Source organism: Anomaloglossus baeobatrachus, chromosome 1 (assembly GCF_048569485.1).
Source record: "Anomaloglossus baeobatrachus isolate aAnoBae1 chromosome 1, aAnoBae1.hap1, whole genome shotgun sequence".
Taxonomy (NCBI): domain Eukaryota; kingdom Metazoa; phylum Chordata; class Amphibia; order Anura; family Aromobatidae; genus Anomaloglossus; species Anomaloglossus baeobatrachus.
The window spans coordinates 635,120,112-635,146,975 of record NC_134353.1 but is presented as its reverse complement, the minus strand read 5'-3'; the positions used below and the strand labels follow the sequence as shown (position 1 = coordinate 635,146,975).

Below are 26,864 nucleotides of genomic sequence, written 5' to 3'. Positions count from 1 at the left end.
AACATGAGGCAAAATCAGCTGATTTGCTAATTACCTACAGTAAGTTTTAGAAACAATGTAATTTATTGTCACTTTCTGTGCATTTTTTACTATTATTTGTTTTCTAGTATTTTAGACATTGTTTTTATCTGACTACTTTTCAGGCCAAAGTTTCTAAGCCAAGTGTATTTGCTCAACCAGCTCAAGAACAAGAATCGCGCAGGTCATCAACACGTGCACGTAAATCTGCTGCAAGAGAAGTAGTAGAGGAGGGGGCTGAGGAAGAGGAAGAAACTGAAGAAGACAAAGAGCTAGCGGTTGAAAAAGATGAGGAAGAAACTCCTAAAAGAAGAAGGTCTTCAAGGACAACTGTGCAACCCAAAAAGTCACCAAAACTGAAATGCTCACCTTCTCCACCTGAGTTATTAGAAACTATAGCAAGAACTCTTGAAGGACAGGAAACGTCAGAAGAACGTGTTCCCCCAATGTTGTCTCTTGAAAGTATTCAACAGCAGATTTCTGATAAGAAAGAGTCACTAGTGTCTGAGAAAGTATGCTCTCCGAGAAAGCTTATCAAAGAGAGCCCAAGGAGTCATAGATCACCACAGAAATGGAGACGCCAGACTAGAGAACAAATTGAGACTAGTGCAGATGTAGCCATACAACAGACACCTGTGTCAACTAGTGTTATTCAACAGACTGCACCCATTAAACGGCAAGATGGAAAAACAACAAAAACCGAGATCAGACAACAGGTTTCACAAATGTGTGAAGACACCAAGAGTTCCTCCATAACAACAAGCACTTCTGCTGCAAAAGTCAGGTCATCTCTACTTTTAATGAAACCTGCAGTTCGCTCAAGATCTGATGGGATGACATCTGTTTGTACGCAAAGTTTGAAAATAGTAGAAAAGTCATCGTCAAGGGGTGTTCAGGCAATGTCCATCTTAGAAAAGCAAGACATTGAGCCTTGTTCTGGTATAAAAGAAGGACAGTCTTTGTCAAGTTCTCCTGAAATAGTAAAATCAAGTGCTAAGTCAAAGTCTTTGAAATCAGAAGCATTTGTTATTGGTCGAAATGATTCTGAAAAATCAGACCTTTCACCAGCTTCTACTCCTACCTTACCCAAGACAAGAAGGTTAAGGATGAGAGCTTCAAGTGTGCATCAGGACCAACCGGAGAAAGGAAAAACCATACAGGCAGAGAATCTTCAGGAGAAAGAACAAGCATCAGTGATATTAGATGAGCCTTTGGATAATGAGCAAGAAAATATAAAAGTATGTGAAAATAAGCAGATGGAGGTAAAATCTGAGGAGCAACCTAAAGCAAAGTTGTCCAAGTTTGTCAAAATTCATAAAACCGAAATGGCAATTAACCCAGAACAGAGTGTTGTCAAACCAGAGTTAGAAGATCCTTCAACATGCATTTTAGAGACCAAAGCAAAGGAAACCACCAGCATTTTCTCCAACAATTCAGTAACTGAAACTGTATGTTACTCAGGTCCATCAGTGGAAAAGACCTCCCTACATATTCCAAGTTCATGTTCTGAGGAAACTTCTTTGCTAAAGAAAGCTTTTGAGGCGCAATTGGAAAACAAGAGACCATTTATTGCTAAAGTAAGTTTGGAAAAAACTGAAAATAGCATAGAAGTAAAAGACTCTGCAGAAATGGTACCAGCAGAATTCCTTGTTCCTGAAACCATTCCAGACAGGCAAGAGGAGACTCAATTAATGCCATATACAGAATCAAAAATAGTTAATAAAGTAGAAATGGTGACAGAAGATTGTCCTATGATTATAGATGAAACTACTGAATCAGCAGCTAAACAAGAATCCTTAACAACAGAAGTTACTTTCAATAGTGAAAGAGCCACTAATAATTTAACACCAAAAGATATTAAACTGGAAACTAACAAGGAAGATACTGAAATATTGACCGAAGCTGAAACTACTTCAGGCATTACAGTATTATCATCTTCGGCAAAATATCCCAGTGCTGCTGCATCCGAGTTATTTCATCAGTCCGATCAAGAGAAAACAGTCAGCAATACAATTTCTCATGAATCAGACATATTGCAGCATGACCGTGCTCTGGAAATGGACATCCCTAAAGATAAAGATAAAGTGGCTGGCAAGGACTCGGTAATTAATTCAGATAGAGAAAATAAAACAAGCCTTTTGACACCTGTGATGCAATGTAATACTGTCAGTGAACCTGTAACCATAGCTGCAGCTGAAACTGAAGACAGTACCACAAATAGTACTAAAAACCTTAATAAAGAAATAATATCAAAAGGGTGTGAAGATGGTGGTGCACATCTAGGAGAATCTGGTGTCCAACCTTCCGAGATTGCTAGTGTAGATACAGAAGATGCTAGAATCCAGCCTTCCGAGACTGCTAATGTGGCTCCAGAAGATATTTTGATCCAACCTTCCGAGATTGCTGGTGTTGGTACAGAAGAAGCTGGGGTCCAATCTTCAAATATTGCCAGTGTGGCTCCGGAAGAAGCTGGGAGTCACCCTTTGGACTCTGCCAGTGTGGTTCGAGAAGAAGCTGGGCTCCAACCTTCAGATACTACCAGTGTGACTCTGGAAAAAGCCAGGCTCCAGCCTTCAGAGGCTGCCAGTGTGGCTCTGGAAGAAGATGGTCTTCAGCTTTCAGTGACTGCCAGTATGGCTCCGGCAAAAGCTGGACTCCAGCCTTTGGACTCTGCCAGTGTGGTTCCAAAAGAAACAGGGCTCCAGCCCTTGAACTCTGGCAGTGTGGTTCCTGAAGAAGCTGGGCTCCAACCTTCAGAAACTGCCAGTGTGGCTCCAGAGGAAGCTGTGCTCCAGCCTTTAGATTCTGCCATTGTGGCTCCAGAAGACAATGGGCTCCAACCTTCAGAGACTGCCAGTGTGGATCTGAAAGAAGCTGGAGTTCAACCTTTAGACTCTGCCAGTGTAGCTTTAGATGACGCTCGGCTCCAGCCTTTACACTCTGCCAGTGTGGTTTCGGAAGAAGCCGGCCTCCAACCTTCAGTGACTGCCAGTGTGGTTTCGGAAGAAGCCGGCCTCCAACCTTCAGTGACTGCCAGTGTGGTTCCGGAAGAAGCCGGCCTCCAACCTTCAGTGACTGCCAGTTTGGTTACGGAAGAAGGTGGGCTCCAACCTTCAGAAACTACCAGTGTGGTTCCGAAAGAAGCTGGGCTCCAACCTTCAGAAACTGTGGTTCCGGAAGAAGCCGGGCTCCAACCTTCAGAAACTGCCAGTGTGGTTCCAAAAGAAGCTGGGCTCCAACCTTCAGAAACTGCCAGTATGGTTTCAGAAGAAACTGGGCTCCAACCTTCAGAAACTGCCAGTGTGGTTCCAAAAGAAGCTGGGCTCCAACCTTCAGAAACTGCCAGTGTGGTTTCGGAAGAAGCTGGGCTCCAACCTTCAGAAACTGTGGTTCCGGAAGAAGCCGGGCTCCAAACTTCAGAGTCTGGCAGTGTGGTTCCAGAAGAAGCTGAGCTCCAACCTTCAGAAATTGCCAGTGTGGTTCCAGAAGAAGCTGACCTCCAACCTTCAGAAATTGCCAGTGTGTTTCCAGAAGCTGGGCTCCAACCTTCAGAAACTGTGGTTTTGGAAGAAGCTGGGCTCCAACCTTCAGAAACTGTGGTTCCGGAAGAAGCTGGGCTCCAACCTTCAGAAACTGTGGTTCCAGAAGAAGCTGGGCTCCAACCTTCAGAAACTGCTAGTGTGGTTCTAAAAGAAGCTGGGCTCCAACCTTCAGAAACTGCCAGTATGGTTTCAGAAGAAACTGGGCTCCAACCTTCAGAAACTACCAGTGTGATTCCAGAAGAAGCTGGGCACCAGCCGTCAGAGACTGCCAGTGTGGTTCCGGAAGAAGCTGGGCTCCAACCTTCAGAGACTGCCAGTGTGGTTCCGGAAGAAGCTGGGCTCCAACCTTCAGAGACTGCCAGTGTGGTTCCGGAAGAAGCTGGGCTCCAACCTTCAGAGACTGCCAGTGTGGTTCCGGAAGAAGCTGGGCTCCAACCTTCAGAGACTGCCAGTGTGGTTCCGGAAGAAGCTGGGCTCCAACCTTCAAAGACTGCCAGTGTGGTTCCGGAAGAAGCTGGGCTCCAACCTTCAGAGACTGCCAGTGTGGTTCCGGAAGAAGTTGGGCTCCAACCTTCAGAGACTGCCAGTGTGGTTCCGGAAGAAGCTGGGCTCCAACCTTCAGAGACTGCCAGTGTGGTTCCGGAAGAAGCTGGGCTCCAACCTTCAGAGACTGCCAGTGTGGTTCCGGAAGAAGCTGGGCTCCAACCTTCAGAGACTGCCAGTGTGGTTCCGGAAGAAGCTGGGCTCCAACCTTCAGAGACTGCCAGTGTGGTTCCGGAAGAAGCTGGGCTCCAACCTTCAGAGACTGCCAGTGTGGTTCCGGAAGAAGCTGGGCTCCAACCTTCAGAGACTGCCAGTGTGGTTCCGGAAGAACCTGGTCTCCAACCTTCAGAGACTGCCAGCGTGGTTCCGGTAGAAGTTGGTCTTCAGCTTTCAGAGACTGCCAGTGTGGTTCTGGAAGAACCTGGTCTCCAACCTTCAGAGACTGCCAGCGTGGTTCCGGTAGAAGTTGGTGTTCAGCTTTCAGAGACTGCCAGTGTGGTTCTGGAAGAACCTGGTCTCCAACCTTCAGAGACTGCCACCGTGATTCCGGTAGAAGTTGGTCTTCAGCTTTCAGAGACTACCAGTGTGGCTGTGGAAGAAGCTGGGCTCCAACCTTCAGAGTTTGGCGTCAATACTGCACAGTCTGTGAAAATGGCAAAGGAGGATGTTGAAATTATTGTACAAGAAAAGCTGGGAGCAGGGAATATTCAAGATATTCTACTGGAAGAGCATAAACTGAAGAAAGAATTCGTTTTTGGAGCGCATGAAGAAATTCCAGTAGTAGAAAACTCGCAACAAATAATTTCTGTAGAACCTCCTGAACATAATGTAGATGAACCAGAAATGGCCCAATTGCTTTCACCTGCACAAAATGAGGTTGAGAAATCTATTATTCACTTTACAAAAGACGAAAATGAAAGTTACCAACCTAATGAGGGTAAGGTACAAACTGTCTCAGAAGCACAATCCGTGGTAAAGCCCCCAAAGGAAGACTTCCTAGTGGAAGTGGCTATTGTGCCAGAACAGATATCCCCTGACACTGAAAACTCTGCGAGCAATGAAGTTTTTGAGGTATCTGAAAAAATAGAGCCAGAAAAGGAAGATGAATCCACTAAACAAGATAGTGATGTATCACCTGAACAACATACTGCAGATGAATTGCTGCCCAGTAAAGATCAGTACCATGAAATCGCAGAAGGTTCTCATGAACTTGTAGAAGTTGTACAAGAGGCCCCAGTGGTAGAATTCCGACGAAGTAGGACTTCTTCTTCCTCCTCCTCTTCATCATCCTCCTCCTCTTCCTCCTCCTCTTCTTCCTCATCATCCTCCTCGTCTTCATCTCGCTCATCACATTCTTCTACAGAGAGTTCATCCCATTCCAGATGCAGTTCCCGTTCAAAGTCCACATCACCAGAAAGGCAGGGCCAGAAGTCACACTCCTCAAGGTCTTCATCACCTCACAGTGATAAGGTGAGATTGTGTTGATTATTATTGATAGTAGAAAATGGATTGTTCTTGGGGATCATATTGTTATTGGACATCATCAATCATAAATCCAGATACTGGCTGATCAATCAACATTTTTGGTCATTTTGTTAGTGCTTTAAAAAAATAAGACAACACCTTTTAAAGAGGTTTCCAGGCTTACAGTATTGTAAGCCTTACTTAATAGGTGATGTGATCGATTGCGATCCCGACCAATCAGCTGATTGTTGCTTCCATGGCTTTCTTATGTAAACTATCAATGAAGCCAAGCCGCACCATTCCATTCACTGTGTACTGGTCATTCTCATCGACTGCAGCTCAGCAACTATTGAAGTGAATATTAGATATTCTGCAGTACGTGGGAATGAAAACTACACAGTGAACCGAGTTGTGTTTGACACTCTTTACATCCGTACGCCGGCGGACTTCATCCGATTTTGATTGAGGGCAATATCTTAAAGGCATATATCCATAATGTAAGGGATAACTTCCTGATATCTGAGGGTCCAACCACTAGGACCCCCACTAATCGCAAAAAACAGAGCCCTTAATCACCCTGTGTTTAAGGAACAGAGATCGATCATGTACATTTCTCATTGCTGTATGAGTGCCGAAGACCACCAAGCGCCACACTTCCTTATCTTCAACAGTACCATTAAGAATGAATGCCGTTGTAATGAACATTATTGACTTATGCTTCTTCTGAATCCTGGCTCATGGGATCAGTTGGGGGTTCCAGTGGTCATACCCACAGTAATTGGGAAGGTATTCCCTATCCTTTGGGTAGGGGAAAACTTTCAAACTTAAAATACTCCTTTTAATTTGGTAACACCTTTTTAATGTCCTCGGACCTAGAAGTCATGCTATGTGACTTTGGTGTGTTGTGTGCAGCTGAACATATCTACGACCATGCTACATCCTGCTTTTAACACTATAGGAGATGCTACCGACATTTCACTAGGCGTAGGCTTGTAAAGGTCTTGGGGGACTGGCTATGTGGTAAATGTGGATGGTGCTGTAGGGTCAGTATGTATATCCTCATACTTTTAGTTCCGTATACTGTAGGTGAGAGCTGCACATTTCTTACTTCAAGGACTGGACAATCTCTGCTTAGATAACTCAGTATCCCATATAAAATAAAACTGTGTACACTTACCTACGCATTAGCGCCATTCCAGTGCACAACAGTTCTTGGTGGTGACATGACATTGCTGTGTCACATGCCGGCAGCATTCAGTGAGCAGCCACTTATCAGTAACCTTTAAAATTTCATCAGAGTGGACGTCATGCCTGCAGGTGACACCATAACTCGTGTCCCCATCATGAACAGTGGTGCTGACATCCTTTGATCTGCTCTGTTTTATTTTATATGGAGTCCTGAACTGATTGAGCCTGGGTTGTCAAGTAGTGGACAACCCCTTTCAGCTTGTTGTGTGGTGTCATCCTTTTAGATGCATGGAAACTATATCTGTCTTGACTAGGGTTAGCGTGATGCTAATCGGGGCCATTGTCCTGGCTTGGGATAGTGTAACGTGCTGGTGTCCTGGCTTAGGTTAGCATGGTGATGTTGTCCTGGCTGGGGTTACAAGACCCTGGCGGGTGTCATTGCTTTGGCTTTTGTGGCCCTGGTAGGTGTTATTCCTCTGGCTACTATTTGGATGGTTTTGGTGGGGGTCATTGCCCTGGCTGGGGTTGCGTTGACTTTGGTGGATGCCATCAACCTTGATGCGCTGCTGTAGATTTGGTAGCCTCTTGAATCTTGGCTGTAGCATAGAACTGTATCCTGTTTGTGAAGCTAAAAGTTCCGTTTTTGTTTCGAGTTTCAGAAACTGTGGAAAGAAGGGCACATAGGGTCTGACCAGATAAAACCAAGAGATATAAATTAAAGGTGCACTCACCTATAGGTGTTGTGAAGAGGTCACAATACCTAAAACCGCATAATCACAGGTGGAGATGGCTTCAGCCCCGCAGGAATGAAGATTAACTTTTCAAAGGAAAAACTGGGATCACCGCTGCGCTTCTCACCAATGCCAGTAGAAATTATTAATCCAAGTCGTTTATTGCACGCACATATACAGGTCTACGCGTTTCAGGGGTCTCTGCCCCCTTCCTCAGGACAGTATATTAAAGACAAGGACAATGCCATTTGACAATGTGAAATAAACGACTTGGATTAATAATTTCTACTGGTATTGGTGATAAGCGTGGCGGTGATCCCCGTTTTTCCTTTGAAAAGTTCAGTTCCATTTTTGTAGCGCAGAATATACACTTCACCAATGAGGCCAATAGTTGGCTGCCAGTTATGTGGCATAGTAATGTTTCCCTGTGTAAATTGTGAGCTCTTAAAGGGGTGGTTCACCCAGATTTTTTGTCTAGTTCGATATTATATTGAGAAACCATGTTTCTCTCAAATGCCTTGTGTTGGCAATAGTGCCTGTGAGAGGCGCTGTTCCCTGCTCCGGTGACGTCCCGTCAAGCTCCGCACACGTCACATCCCTGCGGCCGGCTGCAGTCTTCCTGACTCACTGAGCTGAGGGCGGTGTTTCACCGCTCGTCCCAGCCCATCTGCTCTCTGCTCCCTCCTCCCTCACAGCAGAACGCTGCAAGCAGGAGACACGCTGAGCTGTGACAAGCGGTGAAACACCACCCACAGCTCGGTGAGTCAGGAAGACTGCAGCCGGCCACAGGGATGTGACGTGTACGGAACTTGACGTGACGTCACCAGAGCGGGGAACAGCGGTCTGCACTAGCGCCTCTCACAGGCACTATTGCCAACACAAGGTATTTGAGAGATACATTGTTTCTCAATAAAATATCGAACTAGACAATAAAAAAATATGGGTGAAGCACCCTTTTAACATTACCTATGCCAATGTATTACAAAGTGTGCAAATGATGTACTCTTCCTTAGCAAAAAATACTCAAAAACAATAAGACCTCTGATATAGTTTCTCTTAAAATATTTGAGTATCAATTGTTTATTTTATGTACCAAAACAATTCTCTTGTGTTACATGTTATTACTGGATAGTATATGTGTGTGTGTGTGTGTGTGTGTGTGTGTGTGTATATAGTAAACACATCTGTAATAGCGATTCCATCAGATAGGCACAATACCAAAAATTTTCTTTTTTTTTTCTTCAAGGATCAGTTGTGTAGTGATAAATCTGAGACTGAATGCCCTGCCGTCCCATCTTCTGAAGTCTTGCCTTTGGAAGCATTACAACCACTACCTAGTACCTCTCCGCTTCTTCCACCAACTACAGTGCGGCTTCAAAGAAACTCCTTTAACCAAGTGCACAGTCCTTCCCATCCAACTCGTGGGGAACGGCGTAGGTCGCATGAAATATTCGAGAGAGAGGAGCAAGTGAGTGAGCTGTATTACCACACTGCTTATCTTTATTATTAAAGGGAACCTGTCAGCAGAAATTTCGCACTAAACCTAAAAGATTCCCCCTCTGCGGCTCCTGGGCTGCATTCTGGAAAGGTCCCTGTTGCTATTGTGCCCCTTTGAGACCTAAATAAAGACTTTATAAAGTCTTACTTTTATGTATGCAAATTTTTTTTTATAGTCACGGGGGCGGGCTGTCTTGCGTCCGTTATTCTACCTCCTTCCGCTTTACACCGTCCCCCATCGCTCATTTCCATACCTGAGGACGCCGCCCAGTGCTCAAGAGGTCTCGCACATGCCCAGTGCCACTCTCGCGGGAGTGAGCACTTTGCACAGTGTGACCGCTGGTGACGTGATTGCGCAGGCGTGAGATTATGGGCGGCGCTGTGATTGTCATCAGCAAGTACCCACCCATAATCTCGTGCCCGCGCTTTTCACTCTGCCTCCACCATTATGCGCAAGCGCTGGCCAGATGAACCCATGTCACCTCTTACCCATTTTTCCCTGGAGCAGGAAATAGATGGGAGGAGCGGAGCAGCATAACGGTGGAGGCAGAGTGAAAAGCGCGGGCACAAGATTATGGGCGGGTACTTGCTGATGACAATCACAGCGCCGCCCATAATCTCACGCCTGCGCAATCACGTCACCAGCGGTCACACTGTGCACAGTGCTCAGTCCCGCGAGAGTGGCACTGGGCATGCGCGAGACCTCGGGAGCACTGGGCGGCGTTCTCAGCATGGAAATGAGCGATGGGGGACGGCGTAAAGCGGCAGGAGGTAGAATAACGGACGCAAGACAGCCCGCCCCCGTGACTATAAAAAAAGATTTGCATACAAAAAGATAAGACTTTATAAAGTCTTTATTTAGGTCTCAAAGGGGGCACAATAACAACAGGAACCTTTCCATAATGCAGCCCAGGAGCTGCAGAGGGGGAATCTTTTAGGTTTAGTGCGAAATTTCAGCTGACAGGTTCCCTTTAAGCTATAATCCCTAAACTGTAACAAATGACGTAACAAATAGTATCTGCTGTCTTAGACTAATGACCGAATGACTGTACTGTCTTTGTTTCTCTCTTTCCCATCTATTAACTTTGTCAATATCTCTCTAATGCCCATTACCTTCATTTCAAACACTTTACTCTTATTCCTATGTCTTCCCCTTTTCTTTTTGCTGTCAGGAATCAAGTAAGAGACTAAGATTAGAGCCACAGTCTGAGGATCAGGGCCAAAAGAGTCCTGTCCCTAGGGAGCAGGAGGTCGAAGAGGAACAAAGCCCTGGAGACAACAATGTGTAAGTGTCAAAAAGTGACCAGCTTGAAGGATCTGTTGCTATCGACAGCATGATGCTAACATAAACCATTAGTTCTATCAAGCTAAAAACATGTACACATACGTTTTGAGGGCCTGTCATGTTAGGGAAAATGACTTCTCCATCTAATGCAGAGACTTTTAGCAGTGGACTTGATAATGCTACACCCTCTGCCTAAAGTCGCTGGTACACAACTGTAATATGGCCTGATTTTACCATAGCTCAGTCCCGGGGCCCTGCTCCATTCTGATGATCTCAAACTTCGATCACCACTTGGCTCCATGTTAAAGAAGGTTTATTTAAAGTTGTTATCCAGGTTTTGTTTTGTTTTTTTTGTTAGTTTTTAAGGACATAGTAAAAATAAAAACAGGTGGGTGATTGCTAACAGAGGCAACGTCCTGCCTGTTGTACCTGGCACCAGCAGTTCAGCTTTGCCGTGTCAGCAGAACAGCTCTTCTTCTTCCGGGCCTCTTTGTTCACGGGGCGTGACTGCTTGCAACCTGCAGTTAGGCAACAGCGAGCCGGCTGTCAATCAATATGATGTCTGCCGTCATGCCCTGCCAACACAATGGAAAAGAAACTGCTGCGCTGATGTTTCAACAGCGGAAGGTGATGGAATCACCTGCAGGAGCGGTCTATAAAAGCGCTTTGCCTATGGAGACTAGCAATTACCTGCCTGTTGGTTCTTAGGCACATTGTAAAAAAATAAAATGTCCCGGGATAACCCGTTTAAGTAGAACCATGGGGATCTAGGTGTTGCAGCCATAATATTGTTAAACTGGTCTTCATTACTTAAAGAGTAACTGTTGTTTTTTAATTTTTATTTCATAAATCAATAGTACACATGGAAATGAACAACTTTGTAATATATCTTATCACAGATATTTTCTTCTGTCTTTGGCAGAATTGATCAGTCAAAATTCTCACTTTTGAGGTGAAATCTGTATTCAGTGAAGACTTTCCAGTACTGAGATAGGAGACGACTGTTATTACTGAGGAGATTCTATGTAGCTAAAACAAGCAGGAGGGGGCAGAGCTCTGCCTCTAGCTCCTCCCTCTGCCTCTAGCTTCTGCCTCTAGCTCCTCCCTCTGCCTCTAGCTCCTCCTTCTGCCTCTAGCTCCTCCCTCTGCCTCTAGCTTCTTCCTCTGCCTCTAGCTCCTTCCTCTAGCTCCTTCCTCTGCCTCTAGCTCCTTCCTCTGCCTCTAGCTCCTTCCTCTGCCTCTAGCTCCTTCCTCTGCCTCTAGCTCCTTCCTCTAGCTCCTTCCTCTGCCTCTAGCTCCTCCCTCTAGCTCCTTCCTCTAGCTCCTTCCTCTGCCTCTAGCTCCTTCCTCTGCCTCTAGCTCCTTCCTCTGCCTCTAGCTCCTTCCTCTGCCTCTAGCTCCTTCCTCTGGCTCTAGCTCCTCCCTCTGGCTCTAGCTCCTCCCTCTAGCTTCTGCCTCTAGCTCCTCCCTCATCCTGTCATCATAGAATCTCATCAGTAATAACCGTCATCTATCTCAGTAGTGGGAAAGTCTTCACTGAATACAGATTTTGCCTCAGAATTAAGAATTTTTGAAAATGATCAGTCCAGGAGGAGATAGAAGCGGATTTCTCTAATGAAACATATTACACATTTTCTTATCTTCACGTGTACTATTGATTTATGCCTATAAAAATTAAAGCCACGGTTTTTATTTAATTTTTTATCGCACAGTTAAACTAGTTAGTGCTGGAATCTCTCATGACACAGAAATGTAATACTTATTGTTTGTTATAATTTGTGGGATTATTCTATCTACACTCTGAAATGCCTAGTCCTCACATCGCTGCAACTTTCAATAGAAATGTTCTATCAAGCCACACTAACACTTATGAACTCTAGATGAGGGGTCTCAAACTCAGCTGGGTATATGAGCTGTACACAGAAAAGAAATCGAATTTCGAGGGCCTCATTCTTTGCAGGACAAAGTGATCTTTTTAGTGATACCATTTTATTTATTTTTCTATACACCTTTTGATCATTTTTATTTTAAATTGTATTTTTTATCTTTAAAGGGAATCTGTCAGCAGGTTTTTGCTACTTCATCTGACGGCAACATAATGTAGGCAAGGAGATTCTGAATCCAATGGTGTATCACACAGATTACTGGGTGCAGCCTTTCAGTCATAACCGTACATTTTACATACACATAAAGAAAAAAATTCTCACTTGGCCTCTATTCCTTCGGCGCATTCTTTTCTGTACATGCAGCCCACAGGCACCGTAGACCCCTTTATAATCTCAGCTTGGTCCAGGCCAGCATTGGCATTGGAGTGCAAAGGGCCGGTCTCTGTGTGGCAATACGTTTCAATTGAATGTGCGTCCAAGGACGCACATTCAATTGTAATAAAGCGTGGACTTCAGCTGCTTCCTGGACAGGGCTACAATTGTAGAGAAGTCAACAGTGCCTGCGGTCCGCACGAGGCAGGCTCTGTGGCCCCATGCGGCTCAAGGTCTACATGTTTGACACCCCTGCTCCAAATAAATCTGCTGCAAATGGTAGTATAAACCACTGCAATAATCCTGCACACAATTAAGTGATCATCCCCAAAAAAGAAATGATTGCAGCGATATGCCCTCCAGTGAATACTCTTAGGGGTACTTTGCACGTTGCGACATCGCTACTGCGATATCGCCGGGATCAAATCGAAAGTGACGCACATCCGGCGCCGGTAACGACGTCACAACGTGTAAAGCCTAGATGCGCCGATAAACGATCGCAAAAGCGTCGTAAATCGTGATCTGTGTAGCGTCGGACATTTTCATAATGTCGCACCAATAGGAGATACGATGTTGTTCGTCGTTCCTGCGGCAGCACACATCGCTGTGTGTGAAGCCGCAGGAGCGAGGAACATCTCCTTACCTGCCTCCACCGCCAATGCGGAAGGAAGGAGGTGGGCGGGATGTTTACGTCACGCTCATCTCCACCCCTCCGCTTCTATTGGCCTCCTGCCGTGTGACGCCGCATGACCCGCCCCCTTAGGAAGGAGGCGGGTCGCTGACCAGAGCGACGTCGCAGGGCAGGTAAGTGCGTGTGAAGCTGCCATAGCGATAATGTTCGCTACGGCAGCTATCAAGAGATCGCATGTGCGACGGAGGCGGGTACTATCGCGCTCGGCATCGCTATCATCGGCTAGCGATGTCTCAGCGTGCAAAGTACCCCTTACTTGATACAGTTGTGAGGTGGAAGATTGGTGCTGAGCCTTCTGTTCCAACAACTGGTGACCCAGACGATTTACCATTTCTCACATCTCCGGTGGGAACGGTTTTGAACCAAGAATTTTTACATACCGTACATGTAATCACATCACCGCCCACTGACATGAGGAATATCTTATAATTTTGCAGTCGCATAATAACTTTTATACCTGGTACAACTACTTTAGAGTATCCGCTAAGCTCACATAAAATAGTCACAACTTATAACATTTTTTTTTTTAAGTCCATGTGCAGAAACCATTCTTCCCCTTTCCCACCAGTGGGATGCCATGTAAATTCACGGTCTTAAGAAGGCCTGTGTTGATATGAACAATTACTTTTTTGTGAGTTTTTCATGCAGGGTATTTTCGTTGCATCAAAAATGCAGCTTTCTACAATTCCAGCAAAGTGGATGGGATTTATAGAAATCTCAGGCCCACTGTGCTTTTTTTTTTAATTATACATAATTTGACCTGCAGTGCGGGTTTCAAATCAACACGTCAATTTCTCTTGTGGGTATGCTGAGTTTTATGTGTAGATTTTTTTTTTCCCTATAAACTTGCATTAGATGGAGAAAACACATGCTTTGTTTTGCCAGCGGAATCTGCATAGGACTATATCAATAAAATTTTGGCAAAGGAAAATACTTGGTAGTATAAAAAATAAAGCCGCTTTGTTTAAAACCTGATATACCAAAAAGCGACAAAAGTCTCTGTTAAAAAATGTGATAACGCACTAAAAAGGCAATGAAATAACACAAGTAACCTAAGTTACATAATACATGTAGAAATGGTGAGAAAATGTGCAACATAGAAAAACTTACCAATAGGTCATCGTGGGAATAAAGCTTTGGAAGAAATTAACTAGTGACATACAACTAATCTTAAAAATATTCAACAAACATATATGACAATATATCTGGCATAAACTATGTCCTTCAGCTGCTCAGAATATGTAGCCTCTGTTCAGCTCCTGATCAGGAACTGCAAGTTGTGGTTGTGTGTCTACAAGATGTGGTAATGTATTTTGTGTGTGTGGGTGTGTAAGAGACTGTAAGATGGGGTAATGTTTAATGTGTGTGTGACTGTAAGATGGGGTAATGTATAGTGTGTGTGTGTGTGTGTGTATATGTAAGAGACTGCAAAGTGTGTGTGTTTGTCTGCAAGATGTGGTAATGTATAGTGTGTGTGACTGTAAGATGGGGTAATATATAGTGTGTGTGTGTGTGTGTGTGTGTGTGTGTGTGTGTGTGTGTGTATATGTAAGAGACTGCAAGGTGTGTGTGTCTGCAAGATGTGGTAATGTATTTTGTGTGTGTGGGTGTGTAAGAGACTGTAAGATGGGGTAATGTTTAATGTGTGTGTGACTGTAAGATGGGGTAATGTATAATGTGTGTGACTGTAAGATGGGGTAATGTATAGTGTGTGTGTGTGTGTATATGTAAGAGACTGCAAGGTGTGTGTGTCTGCAAGATGTGGTAATGTATAGTGTGTGTATATGTAAGAGACTGCAAGGTGTGTGTTTGTCTGCAAGATGTGGTAATGTATAGTGTGTGTGACTGTAAGATGGGGTAATGTATAGTGTGTGTGTGTCTGTGTGTGTCTGCAAGATGTGGTAATGTATAGTGTGTTTGTGTATGTAAGTAAGAGACTGCAAGGCGTGTGTGTCTGCAAGATGTGGTAATGTATAGCATGTGTGTGTGTGTGTGTGACTGTAAGATGTGGTAATGTATAGTGTGTGAGAGAGAGAGATTGCCAGGTGTGCGTGTGTGTGTGTGTGTGTGACTGTAAGATGTGGTAATGTAAAGTGTGTGCATGTAGTTTGCATGTAGCAGAGCTGTGTGTCTATATGTGTATGTAGCAGAACTGTGTGCATATAATACACACTTCAAAGAGACCCTAATAATAGATTTATTACCTCCCTATTCTTCCCTAGTACCTTAAAATTAGTGGTAATTACCTTTCTCCTTTACACCACCAGGGAAGTTTTAATTACTAGGAAAAATGTTTTTCCTATTTTCTACTGTCTAAACGTAGGGTATGTCTTATGGTAAGGAGGCCATGAAGTGTTTTATGTTAGCTATGAAACAAGAGCCACCAGATTTTATTTTTCATTCAAATTTATAAGGAAAATGGAGGTGCCCGGCCGCTGAACTGAAAATGGAGCTGTTCATTTTTAGTCATATACGCGTGCATGGAACAGTTGCTCACCTGAATGGCCACCATGTAGCACTATTATTTCCTCTTAGCTGCAGAGAAAATGTTTGGCCATAACTTTGTCCAGCCGAACAAACCGTTTACATGGATTTTGATTCTGGACCAGCAAATTGCTCTGGTAGTCGCACTTTGAAAGGGTGGGTTGTATTTATGAGAAATCCTTTTATATCACGCTATCAGAAATCTGTTCTTTTTAACGGGAAGGTGTCATCAAAAAAAAAAAAAAATTAAAAAAAATTCAATAACTGGAAAAAATGTAAATATTAATGTTTTGTTTAAATATTATTTGTTTTTAATTGAACAAAATATAAAAAAAATTAAAAAGTTTGACATTTTCCACTGTACTCACACATCCCGAGCAAGTGACAGGGGAAAAAGTACAGCACACCGCATACGATGTGAGCTGCACAAACATGGCGCCGATCTCCTCCCTCAGCTGTGATCTGGACAGCCCAGGGGGCGCGTCCAGGTCACAGCAGGGAGCTGTCCTGTAATAAGTATAGGGGTCGGAGCCTGACTATCAGAGTCTATGCCCTGGGGGCTGCCATAAAGGAGGTGAGTAACTGTTGCTACTCACAGTAAATCCAAGATGGCAGCCCCCAGTGCTTCAGTAAAATTAGAAGTAAATAAAAACTAAATAAACAGCAAGTTTAAATTTTGTATTAAAAATACTTTATTTCATAATCACTATTATTAATACAAAAATAAAAAAACGTGAGGCGTTACCTTTAAGCAGGTTAAGATCTGTGTCAGACGAGCACATGAAAAATTGTCCACGTTTCTGGCAATTCTCATCAGTGTTGTCATCCGCGTGTCCAGTTTTCATGTTCATGTGGCATCCGGTTTTAAACAATTTTCACTCGGCAACACAAACCCATCCTTTTTTGTAAAGTATCTCTTAAGTTAAAATAGGCACTGCAATCGTAGAGGAAAGCCCAGATGGGGTCCATTATGGTGTCATACGAGGGGTGTTTTGCCTGATGTTACACTTAGGCGCTCTGCGACTGTTGCACACAAGGTATTCCAGGACAATCTGCACTCCGAAAGCACGCCTACCCTCTGAATCCTGTCTTGTTGCTAAATAGTACTGTAAAACCACATATGGGGTATAGATGCATTTGTGATAAGTTGCTTAACAATTTAGTCTATTTTCACCTATTTTTTTTCCTGTGAAAAAACATCTATGGTTGAAACAAGATGTTAGTGGTAAAATTAAATGTTATTTATCACCCCTGTTCACCATTCCAACCTCAACCCCCATTTCAGAAATGACCCTATATTTGGATTGTATACTAGAACTGGGGGGACTCGCAGAAAATCAGGATCGGCGCGTCACTGCTAATTTTTTCAAACCAATCTGGTTCCAGTCCTGAATCCGGTACCCATATAACTCTGTGAACCAGAATCCGCCACTTAAAAATTTTGGTGGGAAGATGGGGGGGATAGGAGCGCGTGGTGTACTCACTGAAGCGCCGTGTCATGGCGGCAATCTGCTTCCAGGTCGCGCATTCACTTCCGGAGTTGCGCGCATCAAGATCGTGCACTAAAAATAAAGGTGGATGCAAGAATGTATGGCCTCCTTCCAGGTATGACATAATTTGTCACATGATGGGGGAACGTGTTCAATATGCAGCTCGGTTTATAAGAAACATTCTTTTTCTAAGTCCACATGAGCATGTAGTAATAAAAGCGGGCATCTGTGGGTAAGACCCGTAGATGGAGGGGGGGGGGTGGAGGGATGAGCAGAACATTGCGCTCACGATGTGGCCTCCTCTGCTCATCCTGAGCCTCCTGCTTCATGCAGCAGAAGTCCCAGGCTGAGCTGCACCTGTGATGATATGTCCCCTTTGCTCATCCTGGACCTCCTGGTGCATGCAGCAGGATTGCCCAGGATGAACTGCGAACGTGATGATGTGTCCTCCTGTGCTCATCCTGTGCTGTCCGTGTGACATGTACTGTAAAAAAATGCATGACCCTAAAATGAAAGTTTTGTGTTTTTTTTTTAATATGTTGAATAAGTGTAAAGATAGATGCAGAGAAGTGGACAGATAGAAAAACTACTTTGGGTCTTCCCCATTTTTGATAACCAGCAAAGATAAAACAGACAGCTGTGAGCTGATATTATCAGGCTGGGAATGTCCATTGTTATTTTGCCCTTCCCAGCCTAAACATACTAGCCCACAGCCACCCCAGAAGTGGTGCATCACATTACTTGCGCCAATTCTGGCGTTTTACCCAGCTCTTCCCGATTTTCCCTGGTGCATTGGCAGTTGGGGTAATGGTTTATGGGGTTGATTTCAGCTGTGTAGTATCAGCTGGCATCAAGCCCTGATGTTATTAAGAACTCTTTCATGTCATCCATGTTCCGTGTTTTTCATGGACCAATTGATTTGTATGGGTCCATGTCTCTGTGCTGCTGGTTAAAAATGGACGTCTGCTTGTGGATCATACGGACGAAAACAGGTGTGATGATTACTATAGATTTTGAGGATCCATGTGACCGTGTCTCTGGTAAGTATGAAAATGGACACCACACGTACTGGAAACAGATCTGTGACGGAGACCTAATGGAGAGGCGTCTATCGGACACCCCATTACTAACCCAGTAATCATAGAAAAAGACACCCATATGAAAAAATTCTTTATTCCATATATACTCCCCAAAACGTCCCTCCTTTACCATTTTATGAAAAAAAAATATTCAGGGAATCCGCCATAGTACAAAAAGGAATATCTGGGGGGGGGGGGGGGGGAACCCTACAAACACAGAGTAATAGCACAAAGCGCTTACCCTCATTCACCACTTTATTCAAAAGAAGAAAAAGAATCCCAGCTGATTCGACATAGTCCAGGGATTCTGATGAACAAAGTCTATGGAGTATCATTTTGACACTCCATAGACTATGCTTACAGGCAACTCCAGGTCATGCTGCACTGCGTGAGACCCAGCGACTCTGAGCGGTGACATCCGTAATGTTACTGCTGCAAAAGGGTCGCTGGGTCACCAGGTCACTCTGGGTGCAGAACTCTGTGACTGATGAAGGTAACGTTAATGATGTCACCACTCATCAGAGGCGTGCTGGGTATTGTGCACCTCAACTTGGCGACCCTGAACACCGGTAACGTTACAGATGTCACCGCTCTTCATAGGCACCTGGTCTCATGCAGCACAGCATGACCCGGAATTGCCTGTAAACAAAGTCAATGGAGTGTCAGAATGATGCATTTATTTTTGTCAAATTGGCTCTGGACTTCGTGAAATCAGCTGAGATTTTTTTTTTTTTATTTTTTTATTTTGAATAAATTGGTGAACAAGAGTAGGTGTCTTGCTTTATTTCTCTGTGTTTGTATGTGGGGTTTTTTCAGATATCCTTTTTGGATTACGGCGGATTCCATGACTACGTCTGAGCAGCATGTTTATTTTTTGGTTTTTTTTTTTTTTTATAAAATAAGGAAATTTTCGGGGGAGTGTTTTTAATGAAGAATTATTTTTCTATGTCTTTTTATTAATAATTATTATTATTATTAGATTAGTAATGGGGGGGTGTTATACACACCTTTACATTACTAACATCAGGGTCTGATGCCAGGTAACACTACACAGCTGACACCAACCCCATAAACCATTACCCCAATTGCCAATGCACCAGGCAATTGGGAAGAGCCGAGGCGAAGCACCAGATTTAGAGCATCTAATATGATGCTCCTCTTCTGAGGCAGCTGCGATATGGTATTTTTAGGCTGGGAAGGGCCCAATAACCATGGACCTTCCCAGCCTGATAATACCAGCCTGCAGCTGTCTGCTGTACCTTGTCTGGTTATGAAAAATGATGGGGTGGTATCCTATGTGTTGTTGTTTTTTTTTGTTTTTCAATTAGTTTGCTTGGCCAATAGTTGTAAAATCTATATATTGATTAGTTATCATTTATCTCTCTCTAGCCATCTCACGCTCTATCATCTTTGCACATCTTTAACATATAAATCCGTGTGCCGAACGTGTTTTTCACGGACTTAGACTTCTATTGGCCTTTGTCATCCGTGCTGACGCTAAAAATGGACGTTTCTCCGTATGAATTCAGCACAGATTTTAATGCGATGTGAACCGGCGGTGATGCAGTTAGTGTGCTGTACGTGCGGTGTCATGCGGTCCATGTGCTGTACGTGCAGTGTGAGCCGGCGGTGATGCAGTCAGTGTGCTGTACATGCAGTGTGGGCCGGCGGTGATAGGGTCCATGTGCTTTACGTGCGGTGTGATCCAGTCCGTGTGCTGTACCTGCCATGTGAGCAGGTCCATATGCTGTTCGTGCAGTGTGACTCGGCGCATGTGTTGTCCGTGTCACATCGGCGGTGATGCGCTCAGTGTACTGTACATGCCGTGTGAACTGGCGGTGATGCGCTCCGTGTGCTGTATGTGTGATGTGAGCTGGCGGTGATGCTTTACGTGGGGTGTGAGCAGAAGGTGATGTGGGCTGTACGTGCTGTGTGACCCTGCGGTGATGTGGTCCATTTGCGGTATGAGCCGGTGGTGATGCGGTCTATGTGCTGTACATGCTGTGACGCGGCGATGCAGTGTGTGTGCGATATGACCTGGTCCATGTGTGATCTGATCCGTGTGCTGTATGTGCAGTGTGAACTCGTGGTGATACGGTCCGTGTGCTGTCCGTGCAGTGTGAGCTGGTGGTGATGCGGTCTGTGTGCTGTACGTGCAGTGTGAGCCGGCAGTGATGCGGTCCGTGTGCTGTATGTGCAGTGTGAGCTGGTGGTGATGCGGTCCGTATGCTGTACGTGCAGGGTGAGCCGGCAGTGATGCCGTCAGTGTGAGCCGGCAGTGATGCGGTCCGTGTGCTATATGTGCAGTGTGAGCTGGTGGTGATGCGGTCCGTGTGCTGTACGTGCAGTGTGAGCCGGCAGTGATGCGGTCCGTGTGCTGTACGTGCAGTGTGAGCCGGCAGTGATGCGGTCTGTGTGCTGTATGTGCAGTGTGAGCTGATGGTGATGCGATCCGTGTGCTGTACGTGCAGTGTGAGCCGGCAGTGATGCGGTCCGTGTGCTGTACGTGCAGTGTGAGCCGGCAGTGATGCGGTCTGTGTGCTGTATGTGCAGTGTGAGCTGGTGGTGATGCGATCCGTGTGCTGTACGTGTAGTGTGAGCCGGCAGTGATGCGGTCCGTGTGCTGTCCGTGCAGTGTGAGCTGGTGGTGATGCGATCCGTGTGCTGTATGTGCAGTGTGAGCTGGCAGTGATGCGGTCTGTGTGCTGTACGTGCAGTGTGAGCCGGCGGTGATGCGATCCGTGTGCAGTGTGAGCCGGCAGTGATGCGGCCCGTGTGCAGTGTGAGCCGGCGGTGATGCGGTCCGTGTGCTGTATGTGCAGTTAGAGCTAGCAGTGATGCGGTCCGTGTGCTGTATGTGCAGTGTGACTGTCCGTGTTGTGTGGTCCGGTCGGTGTGCTGTATGTGCAGTGTGACTGTCCGTGTTGTGTGGTCCGGTCCGTGTGCAGTGTGAGCTGGCTGTGATGCGGTCCGTGCAGTGTGAGCCGCCAGTGATGCGTTCCATGTGCTGTATGTGCAGTGTGAGCTGGCAGTGATGCGGTCCGTGTGCTGTACGTGCAGTGTGAGCCGGCGGTGATGCGGTCCGTGTGCAGTGTGAGCCGGCGGTGATGCGGCCCGTGTGCAGTGTGAGCCGGCGGTGATGCGGTCCGTGTGCTGTATGTACAGTGTGAGCTAGCAGTGATGCGGTCTGTGTGCTGTATGTGCAGTGTGAGCTGGCTGTGATGCGGTCCGTGTGCTGTATGGGCAGTGTGACTGTCCGTGTTGTGTGGTCCGGTCCATGTGCAGTGTGAGCTGGCTGTGATGCGGTCCGTGCAGTGTGAGCTGGCTGTGATGTGGTCCGTGCAGTGTGAGCTGGTGGTGATGCGATCCGTGTGCTGTACGTGCAGTGTGAGCTGGTGGTGATGCAGTCCGTGTGCTGTCCGTGCAGTGTGAGCTGGTGGTGATGCGGTCCGTGTGCTGTACGTGCAGTGTGAGTCGGCAGTGATGCTATCCGTGTGCTGTACGTGCAGTGTGAGCCGGCAGTGATGCGGTCCGTGTGCTGTATGTGCAGTGTGAGCTGGTGGTGATGCGGTCCATGTGCTGTACGTGCAGTGTGAGCCGGCAGTGATGCGGTCCGTGTGCTGTATGTGCAGTGTGAGCTGGTGGTGATGCAGTCCGTGTGCTGTCCGTGCAGTGTGAGCTGGTGGTGATGCGGTCCGTGTGCTGTACGTGCAGTGTGAGCCGGCAGTGATGCGGTCCGTGTGCTGTATGTGCAGTGTGAGCTGGTGGTGATGCAGTCCGTGTGCTGTCCGTGCAGTGTGAGCTGGTGGTGATGCGGTCCGTGTGCTGTACGTGCAGTGTGAGTCGGCAGTGATGCCGTCCGTGTGCTGTATGTGCAGTGTGAGCTGGCAGTGATGCGGTCCGTGTGCTGTACGTGTAGTGTGAGCCGGCGGTGATGCGGTCCGTGTGCTGTATGTGCAGTGTGAGCTAGCAGTGATGCGGTCCGTGTGCTGTATGTGCAGTGTGAGCTGGTGGTGATGCAGTCCGTGTGCTGTCCGTGCAGTGTGAGCTGGTGGTGATGCGGTCCGTGTGCTGTACGTGCAGTGTGACTGTCCGTGTTGTGTGGTCCGGTCGGTGTTGTGTGGTCCGGTCCGTGTGCTGTTAGTGCAGTGTGAGCTAGCAGTGATGCGGTCCGTGTGCTGTATGTGCAGTGTGAGCTGGCTGTGATGCGGTCCGTGTGCTGTATGTGCAGTGTGACTGTCCGTGTTGTGTGGTCCGGTCGGTGTGCTGTATGTGCAGTGTGACTGTCCGTGTTGTGTGGTCCGGTCCGTGTGCAGTGTGAGCCGGCAGTGATGCGGTCCGTGTGCTGTATGTACAGTGTGAGCTGGTGGTGATGCGGTCCATGTGCTGTATGTGCAGTGTGAGCTGGCAGTGATGCGGTCCGTGTGCTGTTCGTGCAGTGTGAGCCGGCAGTGATGCGGTCCGTGTCCTGTATGTGCAGTGTGAGCTGGTGGTGATGCGGTCCGTGTGCTGTATGTGCAGTGTGAGCTGGCAGTGATGCGGTCCGTGTGCTGTACGTGCAGTGTGAGCCGGCGGTGATGCGGTCCGTGTGCAGTGTGAGCCGGCAGTGATACGGCTTGTGTGCAGTGTGAGCCGGCGGTGATGCGGTCCGTGTGCTGTATGTGCAGTGTGAGCTAGCAGTGATGCGGTCCGTGTGCTGTATGGGCAGTGTGACTGTCCGTGTTGTGTGGTCCGGTCCATGTGCAGTGTGAGCTGGCTGTGATGCGGTCCGTGCAGTGTGAGCTGGCTGTGATGTGGTCAGTGCAGTGTGAGCTGGCTGTGATGTGGTCCGTGCAGTGTGAGCTGGCTGTGATATGGTCCGTGTGCTGTGTGAGGCCTCAAACACACATCCGTGAAAAACACGTACATGTTACGTTTTTCGTTTTTCGGGTCCGGTTTCCGTTTTTAAGTCTGTTTTTATGGTACATGTGGCATCCGTGTGAATTGCGTATGCTAGCCTTGTGTGCGTGTTGAATGTCCGTGTGTGCATGAGATACGTAAGTGACATGTCCGTGTGAAATGTTCCGTGTGTGAAGCACAATGTCGTTGATACATGTCAGCAGACAGCGACGCGTGATGAGAATGAACTCGGGTGAACTTCACTGTCATACCGCGGCTGTCTGTGTCGCGTACTGATTAGCGGTCACCCGTGAAGGACTCACCGGTGACCGCTAATCCCCTGAGTGACTGAAGTGAGCAGCGTGATTAGCGCTGCCGTCACTCTGGTTACCGGCAGCTTGCTGGATCCTCCACCCGTGACCGCAACTCACCTGTGACTTCATCGCTGTCACTCGGGTGACTTGCAGTCACAGTTGAAGGATCCAGCGGTGGCCACGAGTAACCTGAGTGACAGCACAGCTGATCGCGCGGCGCACCTCAGTTGCTGCGTGGAGCTGACAAGAGCGGCGGTGTTCTTCTGCAGCTCTTGTCACATTCACGTAGCAGAGCTGGAAGCGACGCGGGACCTCCATGGATTACGCCGGACATGGATGGGTATTTGGAGCTTACTAAAGTGGTGAACGAGGGTATTTGTTAGTGTTTATCATTCCAAATAAAGGATTTTTCGGGTGTGTGTGTTTATTTACTGTAACTTACAGATTAATCATTGAAGGAATCTCGGGGAGACGCCGGCCATGATTAATCTAGGACTTAGTGGCAGCTATGGGCTGCCATTAACTCCTTATTACCCCGATTACCAAAGCACCAAGACAAATCGGGATGAGCCGGTAAAGTCCCGGGACTGTCGCATCTAATGGATGCGGCAGTTCTGGACGGCTGCTGGTTGATATTGTTAGGCTGTGGGGCTCCCCATCCTGAGAATACCAGCCTTCAGCCGTTTGACTTTACCCTGGCTGGTATCAAAATGAGGGGAACCGCACATCGTTTTTTTAAAATTTATTTTACTGCTCGATATTGACACGCCCAACGGCGGCTGTGATTGGTTGCAGTGAGACAGCTGTCACTCAGCGTGGGGGCGTGTCTCACTGCAACCAATCATAGGCGCCGGTGGGCGGGGAAAGCAGGGAATACCAGATTAATTAATGAGCGTCCGGCATTTTCAAAATAGTAAAAGCTGCCAGAGTTTTATTAACAGCTGTGCAGCGCCGCGCCGGGGAACGGTGAGTATGAGAGGGGGGAGACTGACCGACATGGACAGAGAGAGAGAGGAACAGACGAGAGAGAGACCGACCGACGGACTGAGAGAGGGACAGACAAGACAGAGAGAGACCGACCGACATACACAGAAAAAAAAAGAATGACAGACATTGCTAGAAAAAAAGCACAAAACCTATACGGAGATGCATCCGTGTCACGTACGTGTGCTCACGAACCCATAGACTTTCATTGGGTCCGTGTGTTCGTGTTCCGTGCACAAAACTGACATGCTTCCGTGCAAAACGGATACACATACGTATCACGGACACGGACCGTATGGAATAACGCACGTGTGATCTCAAACATAGCATAACATTGGTGCACGTTTGTCCGTGTCTCCGGTATATACGGAAACGGACAAAACACGCACGTGTATCACGGATGTGTGTTTGAGGCCTCCAACACACATCTGTGAAAAGCACGCACGTGTCATACGGTCCGTTTTTCAGGTCCGTTTTTAAGTCCACTTTTATGGTACTAGTGGCATCCGTGTGTGCGTGAGATACATAAGTGATATGTCCGTGTGTTGTCCATGTGATATGTTCTGTGTGTGATGCACAATGTCATTGATGCATACCCGCTGACAGCAGACAGCGACACGCGATGAGAATGAACTCGGGTGAACTTCACCCGACTTCATTGTCATCCTGCGGCTCTGTGTCGCGTACTGATTAGCGGTCACCCGTGAAGGACTCACCGGTGACTGCTAATCCCGAGTGACTGAAGTGAGCAGCGCGATTAGCGCTGCTGTCACTCTGGTTACCCGCGGCCAGCTGGAGTCCTCCCCCCGAGACCGCAACTCACCTGTGACTTCATCGCTGTCACTCGGGCGACTTGCAGTCACAGTTGGAGGATCCAGCGGTGGCCGCGAGAAACCTGAGTGACAGCACAGCTGATCGCGCGGCTCACCTCAGTTGCTGCGTGGAGCGGTGGTGTTCTTCTGCAGCTCCTGTCACCTTCATGTTGCAGAGCTGGAAGCGACACGGGACCTCCGTGGATTACGGCGGACATGGATGGCTTTTTCGGGCTTAATAAATTGGTGAACGAGGGTATTTGTTAGTGTTTATTATTCCAAATAAAGGATTTCTTCGGCGCCGGTGATCGGGGAACGGTGAGTATGAGAGAGGGGGGATACTGACCGACAGAGAGGGACAGACCAGAGAGAGAGAGACCGATCGACATACACAGAAAAAGAAAGAATGACCGACATCGCTAGAAAAAAAGCACAAAACGTACACTGAGCATACGGAGATGCATCCATGTCACGGACCCATAGACTTCCATTGGGTCCGTGTGTGCGTGTTCCATGCAGAAAACGGACATGCTTCCGTGCAAAATGGATACACATACGTATCACGGACACGGACCATATGGAATAACGCACGTGTGACCTAAAACATACCATAACATTGGTGCACATTTGTCCGTGTCTCCGGTATATACGGAAACTGACCCAACCCGCATGTGTTTCACAGATGTGTTTGAGGCCTGAGCCAGGGTGATGCTGTCCGTGTGCGGTGTGGCGGGCCATGTTGTGTGGTCCGGTCCGTCTGCTGTATGTGCAGTGTGAGCTGGTAGTGATGTGCAGTGTGAGCTAGGGTCATTCTGTTCGTGTGCGGTGTGGCGGTCCGTGTTGTGTGATCTGTGTTCCGGTCCATGTGCTGTATGTGCAGTGTGACTGTCCGTGTTGTGTGGTCCGGTCCGTGTGCTGTATGTGCAGTGTGACTGTCCGTGTTGTGTGGTCCGGTCCGTGTGCTGTATGTGCAGTGTGACTGTCCGTGTTGTGTGGTCTGGTCCGTGTGCTGTATGTGCAGTGTGACTGTCCGTGTTGTGTGGTCCGGTCCGTGTGCTGTATGTGCAGTGTGACTGTCCGTGTTGTGTGGTCCGGTCCGTGTGCTGTATGTGCAGTGTGACTGTCTGTGTTGTGTGGTCCGGTCCGTGTGCTGTATGTGCAGTGTGACTGTCCGTGTTGTGTGGTCCGGTCCGTGTGCTGTATGTGCAGTGTGACTGTCCGTGTTGTGTGGTCCGGTCCGTGTGCTGTATGTGCAGTGTGACTGTCTGTGTTGTGTGGTCCGGTCCGTGTGCTGTATGTGCAGTGTGACTGTCCGTGTTGTGTGGTCCGGTCCGTGTGCTGTATGTGCAGTGTGACTGTCCGTGTTGTGTGGTCTGGTCCGTGTGCTGTATGTGCGGTGTGACTGTCCGTGTTGTGTGGTCTGGTCCGTGTGCTGTATGTGCAGTGTGACTGTCCGTGTTGTGTGGTCTGGTCCGGTCCGTGTGCTGTATGTGCAGTGTGAGCTGGCAGTGATGTGGTGTGTGAGCCAGTGTGATGCTGCCCGTGTGCGGTGCGGCGGTCCGTGTTCCGGTCCATGTGCTGTACGTGCGGTGCTCAGCTGCCCCAC

The 26,864-nt window shown here is 47.1% G+C and overlaps 1 protein-coding gene across 4 annotated transcripts in view; it reads left to right on the top strand.

Moving 5' to 3' along the window:
• ACIN1 (apoptotic chromatin condensation inducer 1) overlaps positions 1 to 26,864 on the top strand; it is a 161,094-nt gene that overhangs the window by 114,949 nt on the left and 19,281 nt on the right. For all 4 annotated transcript variants that reach the window (XM_075319379.1, XM_075319371.1, XM_075319394.1 and 1 more), the window contains 3 exons: positions 144 to 5,573; positions 8,733 to 8,954; positions 10,156 to 10,268. In XM_075319379.1, coding sequence (XP_075175494.1) covers positions 144 to 5,573; positions 8,733 to 8,954; positions 10,156 to 10,268 — 5,765 coding nt within the window. The remainder of the gene's footprint in view (positions 1 to 143; positions 5,574 to 8,732; positions 8,955 to 10,155; positions 10,269 to 26,864) is intronic.